The sequence below is a fragment of the Rhinatrema bivittatum genome, chromosome 8, assembly GCF_901001135.1.
Source record: "Rhinatrema bivittatum chromosome 8, aRhiBiv1.1, whole genome shotgun sequence".
Taxonomy (NCBI): domain Eukaryota; kingdom Metazoa; phylum Chordata; class Amphibia; order Gymnophiona; family Rhinatrematidae; genus Rhinatrema; species Rhinatrema bivittatum.
In genome coordinates this window covers 38,061,092-38,084,739 of record NC_042622.1, presented here as the reverse complement: position 1 = coordinate 38,084,739, position 23,648 = coordinate 38,061,092, and the positions used below count along the sequence as shown (strand labels likewise).

Sequence of the window (23,648 nt, the reverse complement as noted above, 5' to 3'; positions counted from 1 at the left end):
AACATGTGGAGTGATGTTGCCAATGGAACTATCTGCAAGCTGTTTGGCACTGGAATACTCAGCCTATGTGCTTTAAGGGTGGTCACAGATCGCACCAGGACTGTAAGAGATACTGGCTATTGTTCAAAGCAAAATACTCTGCATATTTTCTGGGTACATACAGCTGCACCACATGACTATCAGTGAGCTACAATGACCAAGGTCCTTGCAGCACCCTGACATCTCATTATCTCGTAAGGCTAGCTGTGATGGCTGAGTTGAAGGCAGGAGGTTCGAACACACCTAACCGTTGGCTTCTGTGACATCAGTCTTTGCTCAGGAGAGATGTGGATGCTCTTAGAGTCATTAGAAAGTATATGGTGATGGTGACATCTCAGGGGTCATTGGAAAATACAAATGAAGGAAGGATGCCATCTGATTCCCAATCCTGCCTTCACAGAGCCGGACGTGCATCCTAGAATAGGCTTGCCAAGAAGCTAACCAAACCTATATGACATCACAATGGCCAAGACCCTCACCTTCTGCACATTATCATTTACAAATTGCATAGATAGGGATAGTATGGTGCATGTGTGTCGGGGTGCACGCAAACACCAGAAGATATGCTACCTTGAAAGGACGTGTGCGCATTGTGGGAATGGCACCAGGTAGCACAGGTGCTGTACCCAAGGCTGTAAGAGAAGGTATGCTACTAGAGCACTCTATGTCGGCAATAGGGTTGCCAACTGCCTCCAATTTTTAGGTCAGGTAAATTGAGCATCCATTTTCCTAACCTGACCACCATCAAAATATATATTTTTTTCATGTTGTTGCTTTCTGTGGTTCCTCTGACTTAATATTGCCAAGATATTAAATCAGAGGAACCACAGAAAAGCAGTATTTTCTGCTTTGAGGTTCAACTTTTGGGGCTCCTCAAAACTTAACACTAGCTCTGGGGCTGGCATTAATTTTTGAGGGTTAAAATGTGCATGTCAAGTGCATGGTTATTTTTTTACATCGAAGAATAATAGTTAATAGCCTCATCAACATGGCATTTATATGTGATGAGTGCTATTAGCTATGCCCTGGTTTGTACACGTGTTTTGGACGTGCTGATCTCCTTATTGCATCAAGGGTTATGGATGTGTGTCCAAAATGTATGTCCAACCATGGGTTAACTTGTGCGCTAGCCTGAGCACATGGTATTGCATTGGCCTATATAAATGATAATGCACTGCAAACCAAGCTGACATAGTACTGTTTCCAGACTGTAACTTATCTCTGCTTCAGGAGCTTGCAGCATAAAACTTCTTCACTGGGTTGCATCAAGTGAAACATATGCTCATAACTTAATGGAGACTGCCATCTTACACACAACTGTTGAGTTCACTGCTGAATTGAAAACTCCTTTAATAGAATAGGAAATGATGTCAGATCTAATCAACTCAAGTAACTCAATTATTGATCTTTGACAATTCAAATTGTATACACTGCCACTCTTGTGAATACACCAGAGGAAGATCATGCCAGACAAATCTGATTGACTTTTTTGACGAGGTGACTAGGAAGAGCACTTGATACGATATATCTGGATTTCAGCAAATCTTTTGATACAGTCCCACATAGGAGGCTTGTGAACAAATTGAAAAGGTCTGGGGTCCCAAGGTGGTGGAATAGATCAGAAATTGGTTGACTGACAGATGACGGTAAGTAGTTGTAAATAGAACCTAGACTGAGGAGGTGTCATGGGCTTGGACAAGTGGATCCTGGGGCAGCTGGCTGGCAGGGCTATGGCATGGTACAAATCATGAGGCAGAGACGTGGTCAGGTATACAAGGTGAGACATGTAGAGTCCTTTCAGAAGCAGAAGACAAACAGGGATCAGTGCAGGCAGCAGACAGAACTAAGGTTAGGAATCGGGCCAGGTCTCAAATGGTAGGAACAGCCAGAAGTAGAGGAATGAAGAATCAGAACTTGTTGCTCAGGCACCTGCCCAGAGAAGTGAATTTCCTTTTCTGTTAGAGCAGTGCTGATGTCATCAGTGCTTGCCCCAGGAAATCCTGGACACTGACCTATAAAGCTGATGGGTTGCTATGGATTCCTAGTCAGAGCAGAAGGATGCAACAGGAGAGTAGGACACTGGGAGGCCCCAGCAGGTCAAAAGAGGTAGTGCTGTTCCCAGGACCTGACCACAGTACAGCATGTTACAGTATCCCCCCTAAGCACCCCCAGATCCCCCTCTAAGACCCCTTTTCTTAGGCTTATGGGAAAGAAAGTGATGAAATCTCTTGATCAGCAACAAGGCATTGAGATTTTCCACTGGTTATTTATTTATTTATTTATTTATTTATTTAGGGTTTTTATATACCGCCTTTCTTGATATATATATATCAAATCAAGTCGGTAAGAACCATCTGTCAGGTGTGCAATGTAACGCCGGGGCGTTACATTGAACAATAAACATAGTATTGAACTGACGCCGGTGGCGTTACATTGAACAATAAACATAGTATTGAACAGGGAACGTGAACAGGGATCATGGTTCCCATGATCTTTCCTCTGGATCATAACCCTTCCAATTGACCGAGAAATAAAGTTTGTTTCTCATCACCTTGAGTCAATGATTTCATTGATTTCAAACTCTGCATTAGGGGCAAATGAGACAGAAGTGGGAGAAGGGTTTTCTTGGAGTGTTGCGATCCCCCCTGTTGCTGCGCTACAGGAGGTCTCTTACCTTCCTCCGGAGGCCGCTCTGAAGCCTGGGCCTCGCCTGTGTTCCATCCGGGACTTGCTCCAGGGCCTGAGAGGCCTAGCTGTGCCTGTGGCTTGCTTGCCATCTATTGGACTTCCTGTTTGGCGACGCCCTTTCCTAGGGGCTGGCCCGCAGCTCTCCACCTGACTTATAGGACCAGCGGTGGGCGGTCCTGGCAAGCTCCTCCCAGGGAGTTGCCTTCTACCTCCAGTACTTAAGGACTTTCTGTTCACTTGCAAAGGGCCTTCGGATCGGGCTCTACAGTCGTCTGTAACTTTGCCGATCCAGGTCCCCCGGTTTCGCCTATGCCTTGATGGGTTACACAGTTGTCTGTGGCCTCTCCTGATCCAGGTCCTCCGTGGTCTGCTGTGTCTAGATGGTACCTTGTCTGTTTCTGACCGTGCCTAGATGTTTGTTCCTGTTCCTGCCAGCCGTAAGGGCTTCGGATGTCAGTATCCCAGCATCGGAGTTCCTGTTCGCCTGGAGTTTCCCTGCACCCTCCTTTCCTCAGCGTGGTCCGCGACCAGCCTTCCTGGGCTGTGTAGGGCGCGTCTGGGACGGGGTGGTCCGTGACCAGTCTAGCTGTGCTGGCTGAGTAGGGCGCCCTGTTGGGACAGTGCCATGTTTCCGTCCTGCCTTGTCTACAATGTCTTGCTTCAGCCCTTGCCCTGATGTCTTCGTGTCTCTGCCTTGACCTACGTCCTCGTCTGGTTCCTGAGCCTTCTGTCCTGTTGGGCCCTGGAGTGGCCAACAGGAGGGATTCGTCCCACGGGCTCTTGAGCTTCTGTTCCTGCCAGCCGAGGGGCTTCGGATGTCAGTATCCCAGCATCGGAGTTCCTGCTCGCCTGGATCTTTCCTATGTCTCTCTTCAGCCCTTGCCCTGATGTCTCCAACATCTTGCTTCAGCCTCTCTTGGATGTCTGCTTCAGCCCTCGTCTCACCTCCTCAGTGTAAGGACTCTGTCTGCCCTCGCCTCTGTCCGGCCTGCTGCCCATTGCCGTTCCCTGCGGCAGGTCCGAAAGGGCCAGGAACAGTCGGAGGACCGTTCATTAGTCAACTTCCCCGTGTTGGCTACCATGGGCATGCAGGTCCGGCTGAGGGTCGGACTCCCTGCTTCTGTTCCTGCCTGCCTGGCTCACCATGCCTGCTCAGCTCACCTCTCACGGTGTGGCTTGGGGCTCCTCCTTGAGTCCTGCCGTGGCCCAAGGGCTCACCACCCGCTTACGACGACCGCGCCCGCGCGCGCTCGTAACATGGAGTATCTGTTGAAAACCAGTGGTTTAAGTAGAGAGATGTGGAAGAAGTTAGGAATACAAAGTGAAGGGGGAATTTTGACTTTGTAGGCCACCAGGTTAAGTTGTATTACAATCAGATAAGGTTTGATAAATCTAGGAACACATTTGAAGGAGGGTACCTTGAGTTGGATGTTTCTAATGCTGAGCTAAAACTTATCTCCAGGAGCCAACTAAAATACCGATCTATGCTTCCTGTCAGCATATCTTTTGTAATGATCAGCTACTCTTATGAGGGGAGTCTGAGTATTCTCTCAAATCTCTTGCAAATTGGAAGAGAGGAGTTCTGCCACTGGAGTCAATGTGGACAACTGGAGAGGTATAGGCATTTTAGGATGTCTGACATACATGATGTAAAATGGAGAGGACCCAGAGGATTCAGTCCCTTGATTACTGCAACAAAACTCAGCCCATGGGAACAGTTTCATCCAGTCATCCTGCCTTGCTGACAGGTAGGCTCTAAGGAAGTTTTTGAGAATCTCTGTTTGGCCTTTAGATTGAGGATGAAAGGCCAATAAGAAGTCTAATGCCATGTTCAACATTTTACAGCAGGCACACCAAAAACTTTGATGTGAATTGTACTCCTTGACCCCAGAATATATTTTATAAGAAATAGTTGAAGAGGCTTAGGGCTGTGGGTAGAATTGCAAGAGGAACCGAATGGGCCATCTTGGAGAATTGATCAATGATTATCCAGATAAAAGTGTGACCAGAGGAGTGGAGTAAATAAGTAATGAAATCCATAGACAGCCGAGTCCAAGGTTTCTGGGTACCGGTAAAGGATGGAGTAGACCCAGAGGTTATTGATAAGAAGTCTTATTTTGTGCACAGTTAGTGCAAGATGATATATAATCATGTATATCCTTGGTTAAACTGGGAGATGAGATCTAAGGTTTTGCTGATGCCCTGGTATCCATTCAGTTTAGAATTATTGGCTCATTTCAAGACTTTCTGTTGATGAGGTTTGGGTAGAATGCCTTTCCTGGCAGGGTTCTAGCTGGTACCACAGTAGTGAATGCAATAGTATTGGTTGGGTTGAGGAGATACTGAGGATCATTGGTGATATCAGCAGGGTCAAAAGATCAAGAAAGGATATCAGCTTTAAGATATTTTCCAGCTGGCTGATAGGTTAGGCAGAAGTTAAACCTGGCAAAGAACAAGGACCATAAGACTTGTCCTAGGTTAAGTCTTTTGGCAGTTTGGAGTATACCAGATTGTTATGGTCAGTGAAGATGGTGAAGGGATGCAAGGCATCCTCCAGTACTGTGGTTCTCAACCTTTTTTCTGTCGGGACACACCTGACAGATGGTTCTTACATGCATGACACACTGAACACATGATTGTCATGGGGCTAAATGTAAACATATACTCTGTATCTACAGGATCCACCCTGACCCCCCAACAATGGCTACAGAACAGAACTAGAACATTCCCCATTCAATTTACCATACAAAAAAGATATTTCTGGTGTCATTTCAGTAACAGCAACATAAACACTCTCTCCTACCAGGTGCAATATCCCTCCTTATGAAAAAACAGTAATTTACCACCAATGCATGTTCTATTGAGAAAACACAACAAATAATATTGGTACAAATGCCTACATGCTAATAAAATACTTCACCTCGGTCACACACATAGAATTGAGCTTCACCAAGTACAGAAAGACCACAAATTACAAATATGGAAACAGAAACTAGAATGGAAACCCAAAAAAGCCACTCTGCATTCTATGCAAAACAGAAATATAGCACCTAACAGACTTCCAGGATCTGCAATAATGTACACAAACTAATGTGCACAAAGTTACACCTGCATTATGGAACTCAAACAGTAATAACCCTACCTATGAAAAGGAAGCACTGTAAAAATTACACCAGGCCCATAACACCCAATATAATTCCTATTAGGAAAACAGAACAAGCCAAGCTGCTATAGATCCCTATCAAGAAACTACAAGCTTGCAGAACACCCTTAGCTGGGTCACACATGCAGTACACAGACAGATCCTCACCAAATACAGAATAAAGTGACCATAAAGCTAATGTTTTTGTTTTTGCGTTGTTGCACTGCATACAGAGTTTGGCTTCTTGCTGTTTCCAGTTCAGTTTTTGTCTCCATATTTCTATTTATACATTCCTCGATAAATATAAAATAATTCTAAAACTAGAATATAATAAATGTTTCAGAACAACTGATAAATGGAATAACATCCAATCATTAAAAATTTTCAAAATAATTAAAAATTCTCCAAACACCAATAAAATATTTCTAACAGCAGACGCATCACATAATATGCAATAATTAAAATGGCAGTCAATCAAGAAAGATACACTTAAAAAGCCACCTTTACTTACCCTCTCCAGTAGCTCTCCTACTCCTTTCCCTTGTAGGCCAATAGCATATACCAGAAACAGCAAGGGCTGCTGAAGCTCTGACCTCACGCTCTTCTTCCTTAGGGCCCATGACTAGTCTATTTCACACACCCACACACACTTTCTCTCTCTCACACACCAGTCATCTCCCTGACCAATCTCTCTTTCTCTCTCCCACACACCAGTCACTTCCCTGACCAATCTCTCTTTCTCTCACACACATGTCACCTCTTTGACTAATCTTTTTGTCTCACACACAAATGTCACCTCCCTGACCAATCTATTTCTCTCAGACACACACGTCACCTCCCTGACCAATGTCTCTTTCTCTCACACACATACCAGTCATCTTCCTGACCAATATCTTTCTCTTCCTCAAACACACACGTAACCTCCCTGACCAATGTCTTTCTCTCACACACACACCAGTGATTTTCCTGAACAGTATCTTGCTCTCATATGTTTTCTCTCTTACTTATACACACACACATTCTCTCATTCACTTACACACACATGCTGGCTCACTCTGTCTCACTCACTCACCCCCATCCCCACCCACAGCACACCTGGCAGCTATAGCACAAGGTAGCCGGTATGATGCTATTAAAAGCAGAGTGCTGAGAGGCTAGAAACTGCAGCAGGAATGACCTCCCCACCCCGCAGTGGTAAGAAGGCAGCACTCAGCTGAATGCTTGTGCTGCTATCATGGCACAGAGCAGTCAGCCTAAAATGTAATTCCCCCCACCCCAGCCTTTTATTTATTTTGCAGGTTGATTATTATTATTTTTATGTTTTCTTGCTGGTGTTGCACTGGCGATAGAAGGGGAGATTGGAGCCAGCCAAAGGGGGGGGGGGGGGAGCAGCGGCACCGTACTCCTACTGCCCCTGGCAAAGTGACCAGCCAGCATCTATCTTCAGCTCCGTGTCCGGGCAGCTGATGTACAGCTTTCCCCAACAACCGCGCGGCAGGAAATCCCGGCAGCCACATTCTCAGCTGACTGCTCTGTGCCGTGACGATGACAGCACAGGCAAACTGCTGAGTGTGGCGGGGTTCGGGAGAGCTTTGGGATGCAATTTCTGCAGCAGCAGCATGCATGGCCTTTTCTTCTTCCCGTGAGCCCGGTAAACATCACTTCTGCTTCCAGGCCACAGGGGCGGGCAGAAGAAAAATTCATGTTCCTGTTGCCGGCTTCCACAAACACTGCTGCCATTCCCCTTGGGGCATGAATGTGCTGATAGCCCGAGTGGGAATGGCAGCAGTATTTGTCTTGCTGAGTGAAAGGGGGGAAGAGCAGCAGGTGGGCGACACACCTGCCGGTGCTTCATGACACACTCAAAATCAAAAAGGGTGGCCACCAAGAAAACCACCTTCAGAGTCAGATCTGAAGTTGGTGCTGTGACACACCGGTTGAGAACCGCTGCTACAGTAGGTGATGCCTCTCTTCCAATTCTAGTTTAATAGCAAGCAACTCATGATCACCAATGCTGAATTTCTTTCTGCTGAGAACGTTTTAGAATAGAAGGCACAAAGTGGCCCGTCCTTGGTATTAGCCCCTGTTTTGGTAAGGGCAGTGATAGGAGCAATAAGAGTAGAGTAGTGGTGAATGAATTGACAGTAATAATTAGTGAACCCTAGAAAGTGCTGGATTGCCTTGAGACCCCTTGGCTGGGGCCAATCTATAATTGTCTGTAGCTTGGAGGGGTCCATTTGAAAGCCTTGCACAGAGATAACATATCCCAGGAATTGAAGCTCCAACTTGGTGTATAGGGAATGACTTCTTAGCCACTGGATCATGGCCTTAATATGAGAATGGTGTGACTGAAGATCAGACAAGAAGATCAGAATGTCATCTAGATATACTATGACACAGGTATACAAATCTCTGAATATGTCAATGACAAAATTCGTGAAGACCACTGAGACATCGAACAGGTTGAAAGGCATCACCAAATAATTGTAGTGGCCATCTCAAGTATTAAAGATAGTTTCCCATATATCACCTTCTTGTACTATATGCATATGAGCTTGTATGCCTCCCCCCCCCCCCAGACTCAACTTGGTGATGACTGAAGCTCATTAGAGCCAGTCAAACAATTCAGATATCAACAGCAAGAGGTATTTGTGTTTTTATGGTGATAGCATTCAAATCCTTTTAATTGATATATGGGTGCAAAGAACCATCTTTTTTGCCAACAAGGAAGAATTCTGCTCCAGCAGAAGAAGTGGATGGCCCGATGAAACCTCCCTTGAGATTCTCTTTGTTACAACCCTCGGTCGCAGACGGCTATGACCGCTATTACTCACTGCGTGTTCTGCTTCTCTCTCTTCCTTGGGGAAGCTCGCGGCTGTGGCCAACCGCTTCCATCGCTCATTGCTCCAGTCCTGGACTCCCCAGAGTGGTGAGGATGCAGCTGACTGCCATGTCTCCTCCTGGCCTCCCTAGGTGTGCGCGCGTGCTACATGGTCCCTGTTATGGACATCAGGGCGGGAACCTCAAGGGTGTCTCCCCTTGATGACATCACTAACCCTGGACTCTTAAGCTCCATCAGGGCCTGGCCCTAATCAACTTGGTAATGAGTTCATTCCTTGCTGATTCCTACAGATGTCTCTCCAGACATCAGTTCCTGGTTCCGGTTCTTCCTGGTGTGAGACACTTTCGGGTACCTGCTTCTCGGGGGCCCTGTTCCTATCTCCGGCTATCCGATCCTCGGAGGGCCCTGCACCTAGGACTCTGCCTTGTGCTTCCCCGCTCCTCGGGACAGCCCTGGAACCACTCCGCCTTGTGAAGTCACTACGTGAGTGTACCTTGCCCTATGGGCCTCTGCCTTCCTTCTCTGCTTTGTGGGATCTATGGAGATGTACCCCGCTCCGCGGGCCATTGCCTTTCTACCCTGCTCGTGGAGATCACTGGAGGTGTACCCCGTACTACGGGCCATTGCTGCACTACTCTGCTCATGGAGATCACCGAAGGCATACTCCGTCCTTCAGGCTATAGCCTCACTACTCTACTTGCGAAGACCACTGGATGTGTACTCTGTCCTGCGGGCCATTGCCTCACTGCTTGTTTCGTGGAGATCTACAGATGTGTACCCCACTCCGTGAGCCATTGCCTTCCATTTGTGACTGTGCTGCACTTCCCCGCTCCTTGGCGCAATGCACTCTTCCTCTATCACTACCAGAGACTCCTGGGCTTCCCCGCTCCTCGGATAAGCCTATGCCATACCCTCTGTGCTGATGCACTCCTTGACTTTGTCCCTGGGGATGCTCTCTCTCTGCATTCCTTCATACTCAGCTTGCATCCCGAGTTTCGGGGCCTGTACGGCACCTCACCACTAGGGGGACCTACTTTGGCCATTATACCTACATCCCTCTCTCTGCACTCTCGGCTGTGTCACCAGTTGTTGCTGGCCTCGCCTCCTGACAGAGAGACCCCGTGGGGCTCCTCCCCATGGGCGGTACCATCTCTCACTGCGGGCCAAGGGTCCACTAACCCACAGATCCTAACACTCTTGGATGTACTCAGACATTGATTCAGTTTTGGGGATGGATAGTGGGTACACTCTTCCTTGAGGCAGCATTTTGCCAAGGATAGGGATGGTAACTTTCAAAGGGAAGCGTGGGCATATAGTGATGCATGTACATTGGTGCATGCCCAGAGATGTGGAAATTTTATAACACTGGAATGCCAACGCCACACCCACACAATGCTCACACCTCATCCCTTTTTGATTTTGAGTGAAGTGACCACTTAGCAGGAGATACACACACATGTAGGAGGCTTTTAAAATTCAGCTGGTGCATGTAAACCCTACATGTGCATGCATCACCCAATTTTGATATGTGCTGGCTTTTAAAATTCACCTTTAAGTCTATGACACAATTGCATGGGTGATAGGGTGGAAGAGTCTCATCCTGTTTTTGCTAAAGATATCTGCAAATGATATATAAAGCATAGGCAAATCTAGAAGAACTGGGAGATCTGATGAGCTGCATAGGAGGATATACAGGAAACAGACAATTCGAAAACAATGGATACTCCATGAAGGATATCTCCATTTTCTCAGTTCACAACTGGACAGTGTGTTACGACTGTCGCTGCCCGATGTCTCCACTCTACCCACCTTACCTTTTTTGCGACTTCTCCAGTGGTTGATGGACGTTTGGCTGCTGCGGCGTCTGCCTGCCATCCTCTCCGGCATCCCCAGTCCGGCTTGGGCGCTGCATCCCGCCATGTTGTCCAGGTACCATAGGGTGTGCACGCCGCGCGGCCCTGCTTCTTATTCTCTCTTTGGCGCGAACCTCAGGGGCGTCCCCCTGTGATGACGTCACACATCCCGGATACAAAAGCCTACACTTTTTGCTAGCTAATCGAGTTAGCAAGGGATCTCCTTACAGATGGGATTCGTTCTCCGTACCTAGCTACTCTGCCTCTCCAACTTTTGGACTTTATCCTAACGGGGTACCCGCTCCTTGGGGGCCTCTCTCATTTCTTTCAGGTCACTATCAGGAACCGGTACTCGCTCCTCGAGGGCCCACGTTCCCTGATTCGCTGCCTGAACTTATCGCTTCTGCTTGGAAGAAACCACTGCCTACTAGAGATGTGCAATCGTTTATCACGAATTAGGCAATTGCAACGAAATTGCCTAATTCGTCGTGGTTCGGGGGCCCCGAAACCCGAAAAGGATTTTCACCGAACTTCGGGGAAAATTCGTTTTTCGGGTTTGTGTGGGGAGAGGGGCACATTTTTTTTATTTAATTAAAAACCACCCCAAACATTAAGATTAAGTATAATACAACCACCCTCCCCCCATCCCGATCCCTCCCCAAGACTTACTAACATCCCTGAGGGTCCAGCGGGGTCCCGGTTTCCATTTGTCCCTCCGTGCCCGGTGTGCTACTGCAAGCCGTGCTCAAAATGGTGCCGAATAGCCTCTGAACTACTATGTCACAGGGGCTACCGGCGCCATTGGTCAGCCCCTGTCACATGGCCATCGGCGCCATCTTGTGCTCATACCATGTGACAGGGGCTGACCAATGGCACCGGTAGCCCCTGTGACATAGTATGGGCAAAGGCTATCGGCGTCATTTTGATTCCTGGCATCCAACGGCACGAGTGCAGATCACTCCCGGACCCCCGCTGGACCCCCAGGGACTTTTGGCCAGCTTGGGGGGGCCTCCTGACCCCCCCCCCCAAGGCTTGCCAATAATCCCTGGGGGTCCAGCGTGGGTCCGGGAGCGATTTCGTTGTCAGCTGCCAGGAATCAAAATGGCGCCGATAGCCTTTGCCCATACTATGTCACAGGGGCTACCGGCGCCATTGGTCAGCCCCTGTCACATGGTATGAGCACAAGATGGCGCCGATGGCCATGTGACAGGGGCTGACCAATGGCGCCGGTAGCCCCTGTGACACAGTAGTTCAGAGGCTATTCGGCACCATTTTGAGCACGGCTTGCAGTAGCACACCGGGCACGGAGGGACAAATGGAACCCGGGACCCCGCTGGACCCCCAGGGATGTTAGTAAGTCTTGGGGAGGGATCGGGATGGTGGTGGTGGTGGTGGGGGGGGGGGGGGGTTGTATGTAATGTATTAAAATGAATTTAAATGCTTGGGGTGGGTTTTTTTTTAGCTTCGTTTTCCCGCTTCATTTTTTGGGCCAGTTTCGGGTTTCCTCGTTTCGTTTTTCAAAAAAACGAAACGAGAAAACCCGAATTTTACCACGAAGTATCCGAGTCAAAAAACGACCCGGTAGAAAAAAACGAAGCACATCTCTACTGCCTACATCATCAGTGAGTTACCAACTTTATTTCCCCAGAGCTGTTCCCTGGAACCAGGTACTCGCTCCTCGAGGGCCTGCCTCTATTCCAGCTTCTGTGTCACCTTCCGGGAGAAACCGCTGTGTGAGTAACTTTACCAATGAGGCTCTATACCAGAACTCTGTGTATGCTCCACTGTACTCACTATCTCAGTGTTCTCCACTACAGCACAGCCATAGAGGGAATCGCTGTTCCAGTATACTGAGGAACCCTAACCCAGCCGGGCTTCATCTCTACTCATTACTGCCACCTCTGGTGGCTTCTCAACTCTGTCTAATAAAAGATATAACTCTGTGTTGTATGTCCCAAAGTTGAGCCTGACCTGTGGCCCCTCACGGGACTTCCCCCCGTGGGCGTGGTCAGCTGCCACAGTGTCCAAGGGTCCACCCAAAACCTTACAAACAATAACACAGTGTCACTGTAACCAGGGTAGACCAAACAGAACAGGGATAACCACAAAAAAGCACAAAAAAAAAATAAATGAGTGCAGCATCTTGTGGTTGGTGGCATGTTACAGGAGGGAACAATGGTAAGTGGAGTGCCTTAGGGATTAGTTCTGGGACTGGATCTGTTCAATATCTGTGGGAGTGATATTGCAGAAAGGTTAGGAGTAAAAGTTTGTCTTTTTTGTAGATGACACTAAGATCTATAACAGAGTAGACACATCTGGAGAAGTAGAGAAAATGAAAAGTGATCTAAGAAAACTTGCAGAGTGGTCAAAGGTTGGCAGTTGGGATTCAATGCCAAGAAATGCATAGTCATGCATTTGGGGTGCAGAAATGTGAAGGAGCTGTACTGATGGGGGATGAATTTCTGGGAAAGAGATCTCAGGGTGATAGTGTCTGACAATCTGAAAGTGGCAAAGCAGTGTGACAAGGCAAAGCCAGAGGGATGCCAGGCTGCATAGAGAGAGGTAGAACCAGCAGGAAAAAGGATGTGATAATGTCCCTGCCCAGGCTGTTGGTGAGGCTTCATCTGAAGAATAAATTTCACGAGAGAATGTAAGAATCAATACAACGTTCTGACTAAAATATGAAATTTGTTATTTTAATTTATGTACTTCTCGAACTTTTTAGATCTTTAGTTAGTTCATTTGATAGATGTTAATGCTTGTTTACCTTATTTGTTAAATTATAGCTATGAATGTTACATATATAAACCATTGTGATCTGTACATGGAACGACGGTATATAACATGTCTAAATAAATAAAGTACTGTGTTCAGTTCTGGAGATTGCAAAAAGGATAAAGACAGGCTAGAAGCACTCCAGAGAAAAGTGACCAAAATTGTGTGGGGACTGCACCAAAAGAGTTATGAAATGAGATTGAAGGACCTAAATACATTATGTATATATGCTGGAGAAGAGGAGAGACAGGGTGATATGATACAGACTTTTAATTACCTGAAAAACATTAATAATGCACAGGAATCAAACCTTTTTGGGTGGAAAGAAAACCATAGAACAAGGGGTCATAATATGAAGCTTTAAGGGGATCAAGTCAGGACCAACATCAGGAAATATTTCTTCACGGTAAGGGTGGTGGGTGCATGGAATTCCCTGCCAGAGGAGGTAGTAAGAAAAAAGACGGTAATGGAATTTAACAGTGTTTGAGATAAACATAGAGGTTTCCTAGTGGTTAAATGATGGAGATGAAGAAAAGGAAAACTCATGTTGACTGTTGCGGTCCTGGCCGCGAGCACCGCGACCAGGCCCTTACCTCCTTGTTCCCGGACCTGCTCTCGCCTCCGGAGCCTTGGCTTGCGGCCTGTTTGGCGGTGCAGCCCTGCTGGGGCTGCGCTGCCGCGAAGGTGCCTGAGGACGCCCTGCTCCTAGGCGCATGCGCGGGCCACTTGGGCACCTTTCTAGCCCGTTTCCCGCCAGTGGTGACTCCGCCCAGCTCCTGAAATCAGACGCCGCGGCCTTGATAAGCCGACCGCAGCCATCCAGTCCTCACCTTGCAACGGGTTAGCTTCCCGGTTTCCTGTTGCGCTGTGCCCCAGAGTGACTCGCTTGGCGTCGTCACTCCGTTCCTGCTACAGTACCTGCTTGGTTCCTGCCTGCCTGCTACAGTACCTGCTTGGTCCCTGCTTGCTTGCTACAGTACCTGCTGGGTTCCTGTGTACCTGCTTCAGTTCCTGCCTGGTTCCAGAACCCGAGCCCAGTTACAGTATTGCTGCTGTCCTACTCTGGTTCCAGTTACCTGTCCTGATCCACGACCCGCCTAAGTCCCAGCGGCCGGGCCCCTACGGGCTCCTCCCGGGGGGGGGGGGCTTCGGCTTCCAAGGGTGAAGCCACCTAAGTCCCAGTGGTTGGGCTCCTACGGGCTCCTCCCGGGGGAGCACCAGCTTCCAGGGTGAAGAGCATCTTCGTCCCGCCTGTACATCTGCCTCCCGGCCTGCTATTCATTAGAGACATTGACCATCTATTTCCAGTCTCCTGCAGGTCGGCCCAAGGGTCCACTAAACTGAGACTCCCACAACATTGACTGGGGTAACCACACAAAGCAACAGTTACCCAAGGAATAAAATAAAATAAAAAAATGAATAATAATATAGAGAGAATGATGGAATGAGCACTGGTGCATGTATCCCAGCCCTGGACTATCACTGCAAATGATTAGACTAGTTACTTTGGGGCTGCAAGGGGACATGCAGAGGAGAAGGATATAAAATAGATTGAAAATCCCTGGATCGTTAAGAATGTCAGGATCCCAGCCCTTGTTCCAACTGAGCTAGAGGCTCAATGAAGCAGGAGCAAACTGCCAGGTAAAAAAAAAAAAGAAAAAGAAAAACGTATGTAGCAAACTTTCTCGCAAAGATGGCTTTGCTGTCACTAAAAAAATAAAAAATAAAAAATTCTGAAACTAACTGGTTTGAAAAGAAAAGGTGAAAAATATGGCTGCTAGGTGATATAAACCTTGAGCTAGAATTAAAGTACTCTTCTGAAAATGTATTATCCACCTACACACTTGCAGACTTTGAATCACCGTATCCCTCTTCATTAACGTTTCTTGAAAGGATGTCTGATAAAAAGGTCATCCAGATAACGGAAAAACTGAGAAGCCTTTAGATGGTTTGTCCCTGGTATGAGAACTTTGTGACAACTCTTCATGCCAAAAGGGTTTGCACTGAGAATGCTTGTCTGAAATTACAAAACTCAGATCTGACAGCCAGGAGCAATAGAAATGTGTCAGCATGCTCTCTTGAAGATTTAAATGAGCACGTGAAATCTCTTGCTCTGATGGCTTGAATTATGGCGAGCAGATATTCCACTTTGAAGTGTGTTGTTGAAACATATAGACTAAATACTTAAATCCAGGATAGGATGATACCCTACATTTCTTTTTGTTACTCTCACATGGTTGGAATACATTTCTTGAGCTCTTTCTTTTTCTGGTACCCTGTATTTGATCTAGTTTTTATAAAGTTTTGTACTGTCTCCACCCGGTGCATCTTTTCGAGGGAATTAGAATTCTTGAAGATATTTTAGGTGATGTGAAGAAATTTCCTGATTGAATCACATCGGGAACCGAGGCTGTTATGTTTTGCTTCCAGACTTGGACAACATTTTGAAGTATTCTCCCTAATTGCTGTTGATGTTATTTTATTGAGTCACTGGTTTTGCTTTTTATTGCTTTTGTTGTGAGAAAACCAGCTAGATCTGCAATTACTTATTGGGCATGGTCTTCTGGAAGTATTTTATAGTTCCCCAGAGAGATGAAAGGAAGACTTGTTTGAATATTCTGGAAAGGATGTATGTTAGGATTATTCTCTTTCTTGAGGAAGTAAAATATTTTTGCTTTCATCTAAATTTTCAGCATGTTGTCTAAATGAGGTTAACCTTAAAAGGAATTTCCAGTGGTGTGCCTTGAAGAAGACCGTGTCATAAACAATGAATCTTTCTCTTTAAAACAGGCTATTCTCTTTCTAAATAATAGTCATTTTACCATTGCTTAGGAAATGTATCCAGGGTTGCGAAACTGCCTTAGACTAGAGACTGTAGACTGAAGAATAGTATCATTAAATTAATGAACACCTCTCAATAAAGTATCCATCTTTAAAAGTTATCTTTTAAATGAGTTCATTTAACAGGAATAGAGGTCTTTTATCCGATTTAAAAAATCTGAAAAGCACGATTAATTTGGATGTGGCTATCACTGTCTGTGAAAGGAGCTGTCCACACCATGGTGCTGAACAGCAGTATCGGGTTTATTGGTCAGTCTTGTTTAAAAAGTCAGCGGCTTAGCCCACTTTTCCATTATTTTCTTAAGGAATGTTGTTTATTTGCCATTGATTTTGAAAGAAAGCACTTTCTATTAGGAATAAGTCGATACTTAAAAAAAACCCCATTCCTCGAATCGCAGGATGAATAGCAAACATACTTATCACGCCTTCGCCTCTTTGCTTAAAGTAGGATCGAGGTAGTATATTTTACGTCCAGAGAAAAATAAGAATTCTCTAATCCGAACACATTCAACGCTTGTTTAGTGAGAACAGAAATGTGGATTTTATCAAATAATCTGTTATTTTGACTCTGAACAATCACAGGAACTAAAGAAGAAGCGGAAGAAATGTTCATATGCTGAAGAAGATGAGTTTTTGAATCATTAGAAAACTCACTGTTGTATGTAGGTATTCGTCGGTCTTGCCCTACCAGCGCAGTCTCTCGAGACAAGGAAGGCTTAAAGTCACCGCTGTCCCTTTAACTCTTTGCCAGGGGTGATTTTACCGCTACCGGCAGGTGCCCGCCCTCTCAGCAATCCGATTGGAGCAGCCAGCTCGGAAATCATGACGTCATGGCCAGCTCCACCCCCCCCTTCCCGCGGGCTGGCGTCACACACTGCTCGGCTGTGAATGAAGGCGCCGGGCAGGAGCGGCGCGCGCGCGTGCGGAGGCAGCCGGGGAGAGCGAGCGAACGAGTGCGATAGAGCGGAGGGAGCCGCGGCGTGCTGGATCCGGCGCGAGGAACCTGCCGACTCTTCGCGGTCCAATCGGCCTTTCGTTCATCGTCGCTGCCCCGAGCAAGCCGGACATCGATCTATCCCAGTCCCCTCCCGAGCTGGGTCGGGGAGGTAGAGCTGTCGTTACCGAGAACTGGAAAGTGAGGAGGTTCAGGTGAAAGGAGAAAGGAAAAAAAAAAAACCCCTTCCCAACAAACGGGACAATAAATGCAGCGACGCAGCTGACTTTGGTTCCTAGCCGAAGACGGTGGCTAGAAGAAGAAAGAAAAAAAAAAAAAAAGCAAGGGTGAGGGAGGGGAGAGGAGACTTTTTTTTTTCTTCCCTTCCTTCTTCTTGAGGGGGCCCCCGAAATTCCGCCAAGACGCCGCGTGCCGTGCTTCGAGTGAAAAATGGGGCGGCAAAACTGGCCAAGCCGTCGGCGGAGCCCGGGAGCGCCCCCGGCGGCCTGTACATGGAGCGCTCCCAGAGCCGCATCAGCCTCTCGGCGTCCTTCGAGGCTCTGGCCATCTACTTCCCCTGCATGAACTCTTTCGACGAGGACGACGGCGGTAAGGAGAAATGCAACCAGGCGCCGCGGGTGGTCCCGCCAGGGGGGGAGGGAGAGTGGCCGCAGATGCCCGGCTCTGAAAGGGGCTCGTGCCTTGAGCCCTTCGTTTCTTTGCGCTTCTGACTATCTGGGGCTGGGGAGAGGGTAGACAGAGAAGCGAATCTTGTGCTTTATGTCCTCCTGGAGCCACTGAATTCCGCCACTAAAGGTCCGTTTACACCTGGAGAGGAAAAAAAAATCGCTATTGTTGGGGTTCAGATCAGATTTAGGCCTGCAGCTCTTTGGGGGAGGGACACAGACAATGAGCAGAAATGTGTGGAAGCAGCTGAGCCCTTGACTAGCCTTCTTTGATGTCTCATTTATAGACTGTTGGTTACTGTGTAGCGTAGTCTCATTTACTCGGCTGAGATCCTCTGAGCCACCTAGTCTCCAAAGAAAAATACAGCCTTCAGCACTTTAGACGATTAGGATGGCATGTAAGGTTCTGGCTCAAAAGAAAGGGATTAAGGTTTGAAAAGGAGCCTGAACTGTACCCGTTTCGTAGAGGACCGAGTTGACATAGCAAGCCGTCTATTTTTATCCTTCTATAATGCCATGTTTTGATGACAGTGTTAAAAAAAAAAAAAAAAAAAAAAAAGGTACCCCCTTCTGCACATTCTAGTAACAATGCAGACATTTAAATCTTTTAACTCTGTTCTTGCATCCTCTAAAAATGACAGGTGTGTTAGTAGTGAAAACAAATACCAATCTGATTTCTTTGATTCCATTAGCAAGAGCTAATTACATTAATATGATACATTCTTTTAGTAAATATCATTCTTCAGGTATGCAACCCAGTGCTGTTGCATAATGTTTTTTTTTTGTTTTTGGTTTTTTTTTAGCTTTCTTAACATATTTTTTTGAGTTTTGAGAAATACTTTGGAGATAAATTGTAATGGGTAGATACCAATATATTTTAATTTGTTACCCTTGGCTCTTTTGTTTATATACTTCTGAACAACTAACTGACCCTTGATTCTATAATGTCGATTCTAAGATTAGCATTTTTTCAAATGAAGTATAAGAAAACATGTAGGTTTAATACATATATTATAAGCTGGACAAAAACATTTTCCATAACTTTGAAGCCAAAACAATTATGGTTTTAAAATGTAACCATTTGGATTATTCATAATATATATATTAGCCTTGCTTTAAATAGCAGGAATAGGTGTGTGCATAAATATTGTTTTTCTTTAGTTTCATTTTTTAAATTTGTTTCTTTTCATTTTTTTGCACTTTAAATAAAAAATTAAAAAATGAAGGAAAAAACAAAAAAAAGTCATGTCCCATTAGAGAATGGGGAAAATTCTCTTGGGCCTGCCATCCTATCTCCCCTCCCCCCCACCTCATAGACCCTATTCATATATTTTATTCTTTCCCTGCGGCAGGAGCAACTCTGCCAGTGATATGATTACGAATGGCACCAAAAGACCAAGGCCAGGTGTCATGGTTAATTTCTTCTGTGCAAAATGGTGAATGCCTGGGCCTGACTGGCACCAATTTTGTACAGAAAAAATTAACGATGCCAGCTTCCGTCTTCCAGCTCCATTTGCAAAGCATACCACCAGCAAGTTGGAGTGACTGCGGGATTGTTTCTGCCCAGTGAAAAAACTAAAATATGGTGAAAGGGTTCATGTCTTAAAAATGATTTGAAATAAAAGAAACAGGATTTTTTTTTTAAATTTCCCATTTCGTTTCAGATGAATACATTTTTTTAATTGAATTAACTTAAAGCCTTTCTTGAACAGCTGTTGGGAGTACTCTCTTCCTCAGGTCCAGACAGAACAAGCAGGTTGGAGCAAGAGATGGCATTTGCCAGAAAAGGATGACGGATTACAGAGAGGGAAAGTTTGTATTAAAGTGTTAAAAAGGTGACAGAGGCAGTTATTATTTCTTGTAGTTTGTTGACCTGAGAAATGAAAGCTAGTCAAGAAATATAGTAAGTTAGTCCAATAAAAAGGTATCGCCTTATACTTTTTGTTGGATCCTTATTTCTAGTCTATTGGACTAACATGGCTACCACACTTCAAGAAAACAAATGGATTGTTTCAGCATTATAGCAACCCACGAGGTTAATTTCCATTGTCTGATGCTGTTTGCATGTAGAAAGAGTTCCAAGATCCCAAAATTTTGATTCAAATGCAAGCTAATTTTGTATTGCAATTATAAAGTGTTCCATTTGTCTGGCAATAGAAGTTTAAATAATGGTAACTGACTTTTTTTTATATTTTTGAAAAAAAACAAAACACTTTTAGGTAGATTTTAAAAGCCCGGCATGCGCATCAATTGGGGGTTGCACGCATAAGTCGGGCTTACGTGTGCCAACCGAATTTTTAAAGCTGCCAAGATGTGCGTTTATCTCCTGCTGCGCGCGTCCCTCAGTTTCGAAAAGAGGTGTGGGTACGGGCATAATTTTGATGAGGCATGTGCCTGTGAGCTGGTTTGAAAGTAACTGTCCCTGTATTTCTGGCTGACTACAGCAAGAAAATTGAGCAAAGCAGCTTCACTCAACTTGGCAGCCTAAGTTGGAGACGGCCACAGTGGGGGAAAAAATATCCCAAGATACAAAAAAATCCTGAAGGGGTGGGGGGGGGGGGGTGGCTGGAGGCGAGTATAAAACTGGAATATCTCCCTAAAATTCTATTTATATTGGTGTAATATTCAGACTCCATGACGCAATTGCAATATCGCTTGCAGCTTTGACTGGGGGGGAGGGGAATTTGATTCAGACAACAGACTTGAGCTCCAACTTTTACGGAATAGGGGTACCGATACGCAGACATAAGGGAAAAAGCACAGGACTGCTTCTATGGCCAAGTCCAAAAGCAAGTCAAGCAGCATTGTCTGAATTTTCAGGAAGGTTCCTCACCCAGTAAAAATGTTATGTTAGTATATAAGGCTGGTGGGAACCTGCGCGGAGCGGCAGTTACTATCATAAGGAACTTACTGGATGGACCTTTTTGTTTGGGGTTTTTTTTCTGTTGTAAGTACCGTGTTACTATGTATATGATTTGCCCTTCCTTAGAAGCTGAGGATCTCGGGGATAGTAGGGGGGGACACGTTAATTCTAAACATTGATTATGATGTCGGAAGGTGGAATTCAAAAGGTGCAGGAGGAAAGGTCTAGGCCTTTCTTCTCCATGCACTACAGTAATTAATCATGGTCAATTAGTTGGATCCATCAAATGCAACCGGAATGGGCAGAAATGTGATAAGGGGAGCTTAGAACATAGCCAACGCACAACTTTGTTTTGTTTGTGCATTTCTCATTATAATGATTTTCGTAGAATTCCTACCAGTCTCTTGTTTTGAAGAATTTCCATAATGCAGGAAAAGAGCACAAAAAATTTAGGTATATTCAAGAGTTCATGATTTACTTTGCTGGCTTTTGACACCTTGTTATTTATTCCACATATTTAAAAGAAATAAGGACACTAATTCAACACACAACACACAGAAAAATATAATACCACATTATCTTATGGTAACATTCCCACATTTGCTCTTTCTCTATATTTTTGGTACTGTATTTATGCAACATTGCTATACCAAATAGCTTAATACATTGAAATTGTAATATTCTTAATCAAATCAGGCTACATGTTTAGATGCATGAAGTTGGAGAATTAAGGATCATTATATAGTAAGAATATTTTATATAGCACCATCAGTGGACACAACACTGTGCAAGATAATTGCTCTGGTAGGGATCTCTGAATCTGGGAAACTACATTCTAACAGTGAGCACAGGAAGATTAGGTAACTTGCAGAAAGTCAGATGAGGAGAGGATGTGGGAGAATCAAACTGACGTCTGGATTCACAGATCTGGGCTCTTAACTGCTCTGCTACACTATTAAACTACGGTGGCTTCTAGTCCTAAGTTTGCCACAGGCTTTTTGTGACTTTTATTAAATTAATTTATTTTCTGTGTACTTCGTGGTTTATGCAATGGTTTTTGCATAGTAAAGTAACATTTGATATTTCTCAATACTTTTTATTTGAGCTTTTCGGTTATTGTTTTTATGAGGTGTTTACCTTGAGTCCTTGGAGTGGGGTAGATTCTAAATGCAATAAAGAAATATTGTATTTGAATTGTCATTTTGAATATTGCCTGGTTTTTTTTTAGCTGTATATTTAATGCTTTGATCTTTTAGTTTATCTTTTTACATTGTGTATTTTTTGTCATTTAGAAAAGTGAAATATAAATAAGATTTGATTTAAATGCCATTCTATGGTCTCTGAGCTGATGCATACAATCTTTTACCCCACTCCCCCACCCCCGAGCTAGCTGTACATCTGTTTCTGAGTCTGAGTAAGCTCATGCCTGATTAGTTTGGATAGTACAGAACGACAGATAAGAACCCAGTTGGCATATCCAGTCTGCCCTCAGATGAAAAAAATATGGAAGACAAAGGATGATTTTAGTTCAAGCTAAGTGCATGTAGGATGCTAGGAAACTACTAGCACAGGGCTGTTTGGAGTTTTGAAAAGTGAATTTGGATTTACAGAAATATTTTGGATTATAAAAATTCTGTAAAAGGTGTTGTGGAGTTTTGAAATTGCAATAAATTGTTGCCAACTTTCTAGCATTTAAGGTTACTTTTTAATAATAGGAAAATAATCTTTTTAAGTATTTGTAATATGGGGAACCCAAGATGGCCGCTCCCATAACATTTTTTTCCTTTTTTCTTTATTTCAAATTGTCTGAAACTTTTCTAATGGGGGGAAAAGGAAGGGAGCCGTAAAGAAGGGAGCCGTAAAGAAGGGAAGGGCCACCTGACATATCTGCTTCCCTCTGTCAGTCTACAATGCTGGAACGTGCACTTACCTGCGCGACGCTAGAGGATTTCGGCTTGACTAGAACAGGGGGTGCTAGTCTTGTCGCGAGCCCCAATGGCCGTTCTACTCCACAGCCTCCCCGCACTGCTGCCTCTTTTGCGGATGACTTCTCAGAGCGTGTCGGAATCTCTGAGGCTCCTGCCTCGCCATCAGGCTGCATTTTCCCTGCCTCACCGTCACTAATCTCGGGCTTGGTGGGAGAATTACAAGAACGCCGGGGGGAAACGCTTGGAGATACAGAGGGAAATGCCTGCTCAGTTAGCCATGTCGACTGGGCCACCCGATGTAAGTTCCTCAGGCTTGATGCCTCAGTCTTTGACTTCTTTGGGTCGTGGATTGGAAACCTCTTTTGGAAAAACCTGCTGTGATTGCATTGGGAAGACTATGGACAGTAATGATGGCTATTAATAAGTCCGTTTCATCTCACGACTAGCGTGGAAAAGAAGGTATTTGAGGTAGTCTTCCTTAGTGAAAGCTTGAGAAATACAGACTAATGTGGATAAAGATTTATCTTAATCTTCATGAAGAATTGAAAATATTGAGAATTCTCTCAGGTCATTGAATTTGAGAATATTGAATTTTCCCCCCAGTTCCTCTGATTTCTCCAGCTGAGCTATTTCTTACTACTTGAAGGAAGTTTTGTTAATTCCAGAGACTGTATTACCTCCCAAAGAGAAGATTTTCGGTTTACCTGGTTCGAAGAGGGTTCCTGCTAACCTTTCATATTTTCTGGAGAACTATGGAGAAGACAAGATAGTGGGTTGTGCCACTTTTACTGATGATGTTTGTCTTTACGCAGGATTGTAATAATATTTTCAGATTGTATTTTCGCCATAAAGATGTGGTGGTCAAGGGGCAGAAAATTTGTGTGTTTCCAGATTTGGCCTGGGTCACATGGGAGCATAGAAGAACATTTTTTGGCTATGTAGTCTGAAGTACTTGCATTAGGGGGGGCTACTTGTGGTGGTCGTCATCCCTGTAAATGTGAGATAACCTTGGATGCCTTTCGGTTTCTTTTTTTTTTGATCCAGCACAATTGAGAGA

General features: G+C 45.1%; 1 protein-coding gene across 4 annotated transcripts in view; it reads left to right on the top strand.

The window, feature by feature from the left end:
• Nucleotides 1-17,007: 17,007 nt before the first annotated feature.
• The window catches only part of RIMS4 (regulating synaptic membrane exocytosis 4), a 278,761-nt gene continuing 272,120 nt past the window's right edge, over nucleotides 17,008-23,648 (top strand). For 3 of the 4 annotated variants that reach the window (XR_003858308.1, XM_029613600.1, XM_029613599.1), the window contains exon 1: nucleotides 17,008-17,723. Coding sequence is in view for 3 of the 4 variants with exons in the window: in XM_029613600.1 (XP_029469460.1) it covers nucleotides 17,627-17,723 (97 nt within the window). In the remaining variant the exon portion in view is untranslated. The remainder of the gene's footprint in view (nucleotides 17,724-23,648) is intronic. The other variant, XM_029613601.1, reaches the window with a different exon arrangement.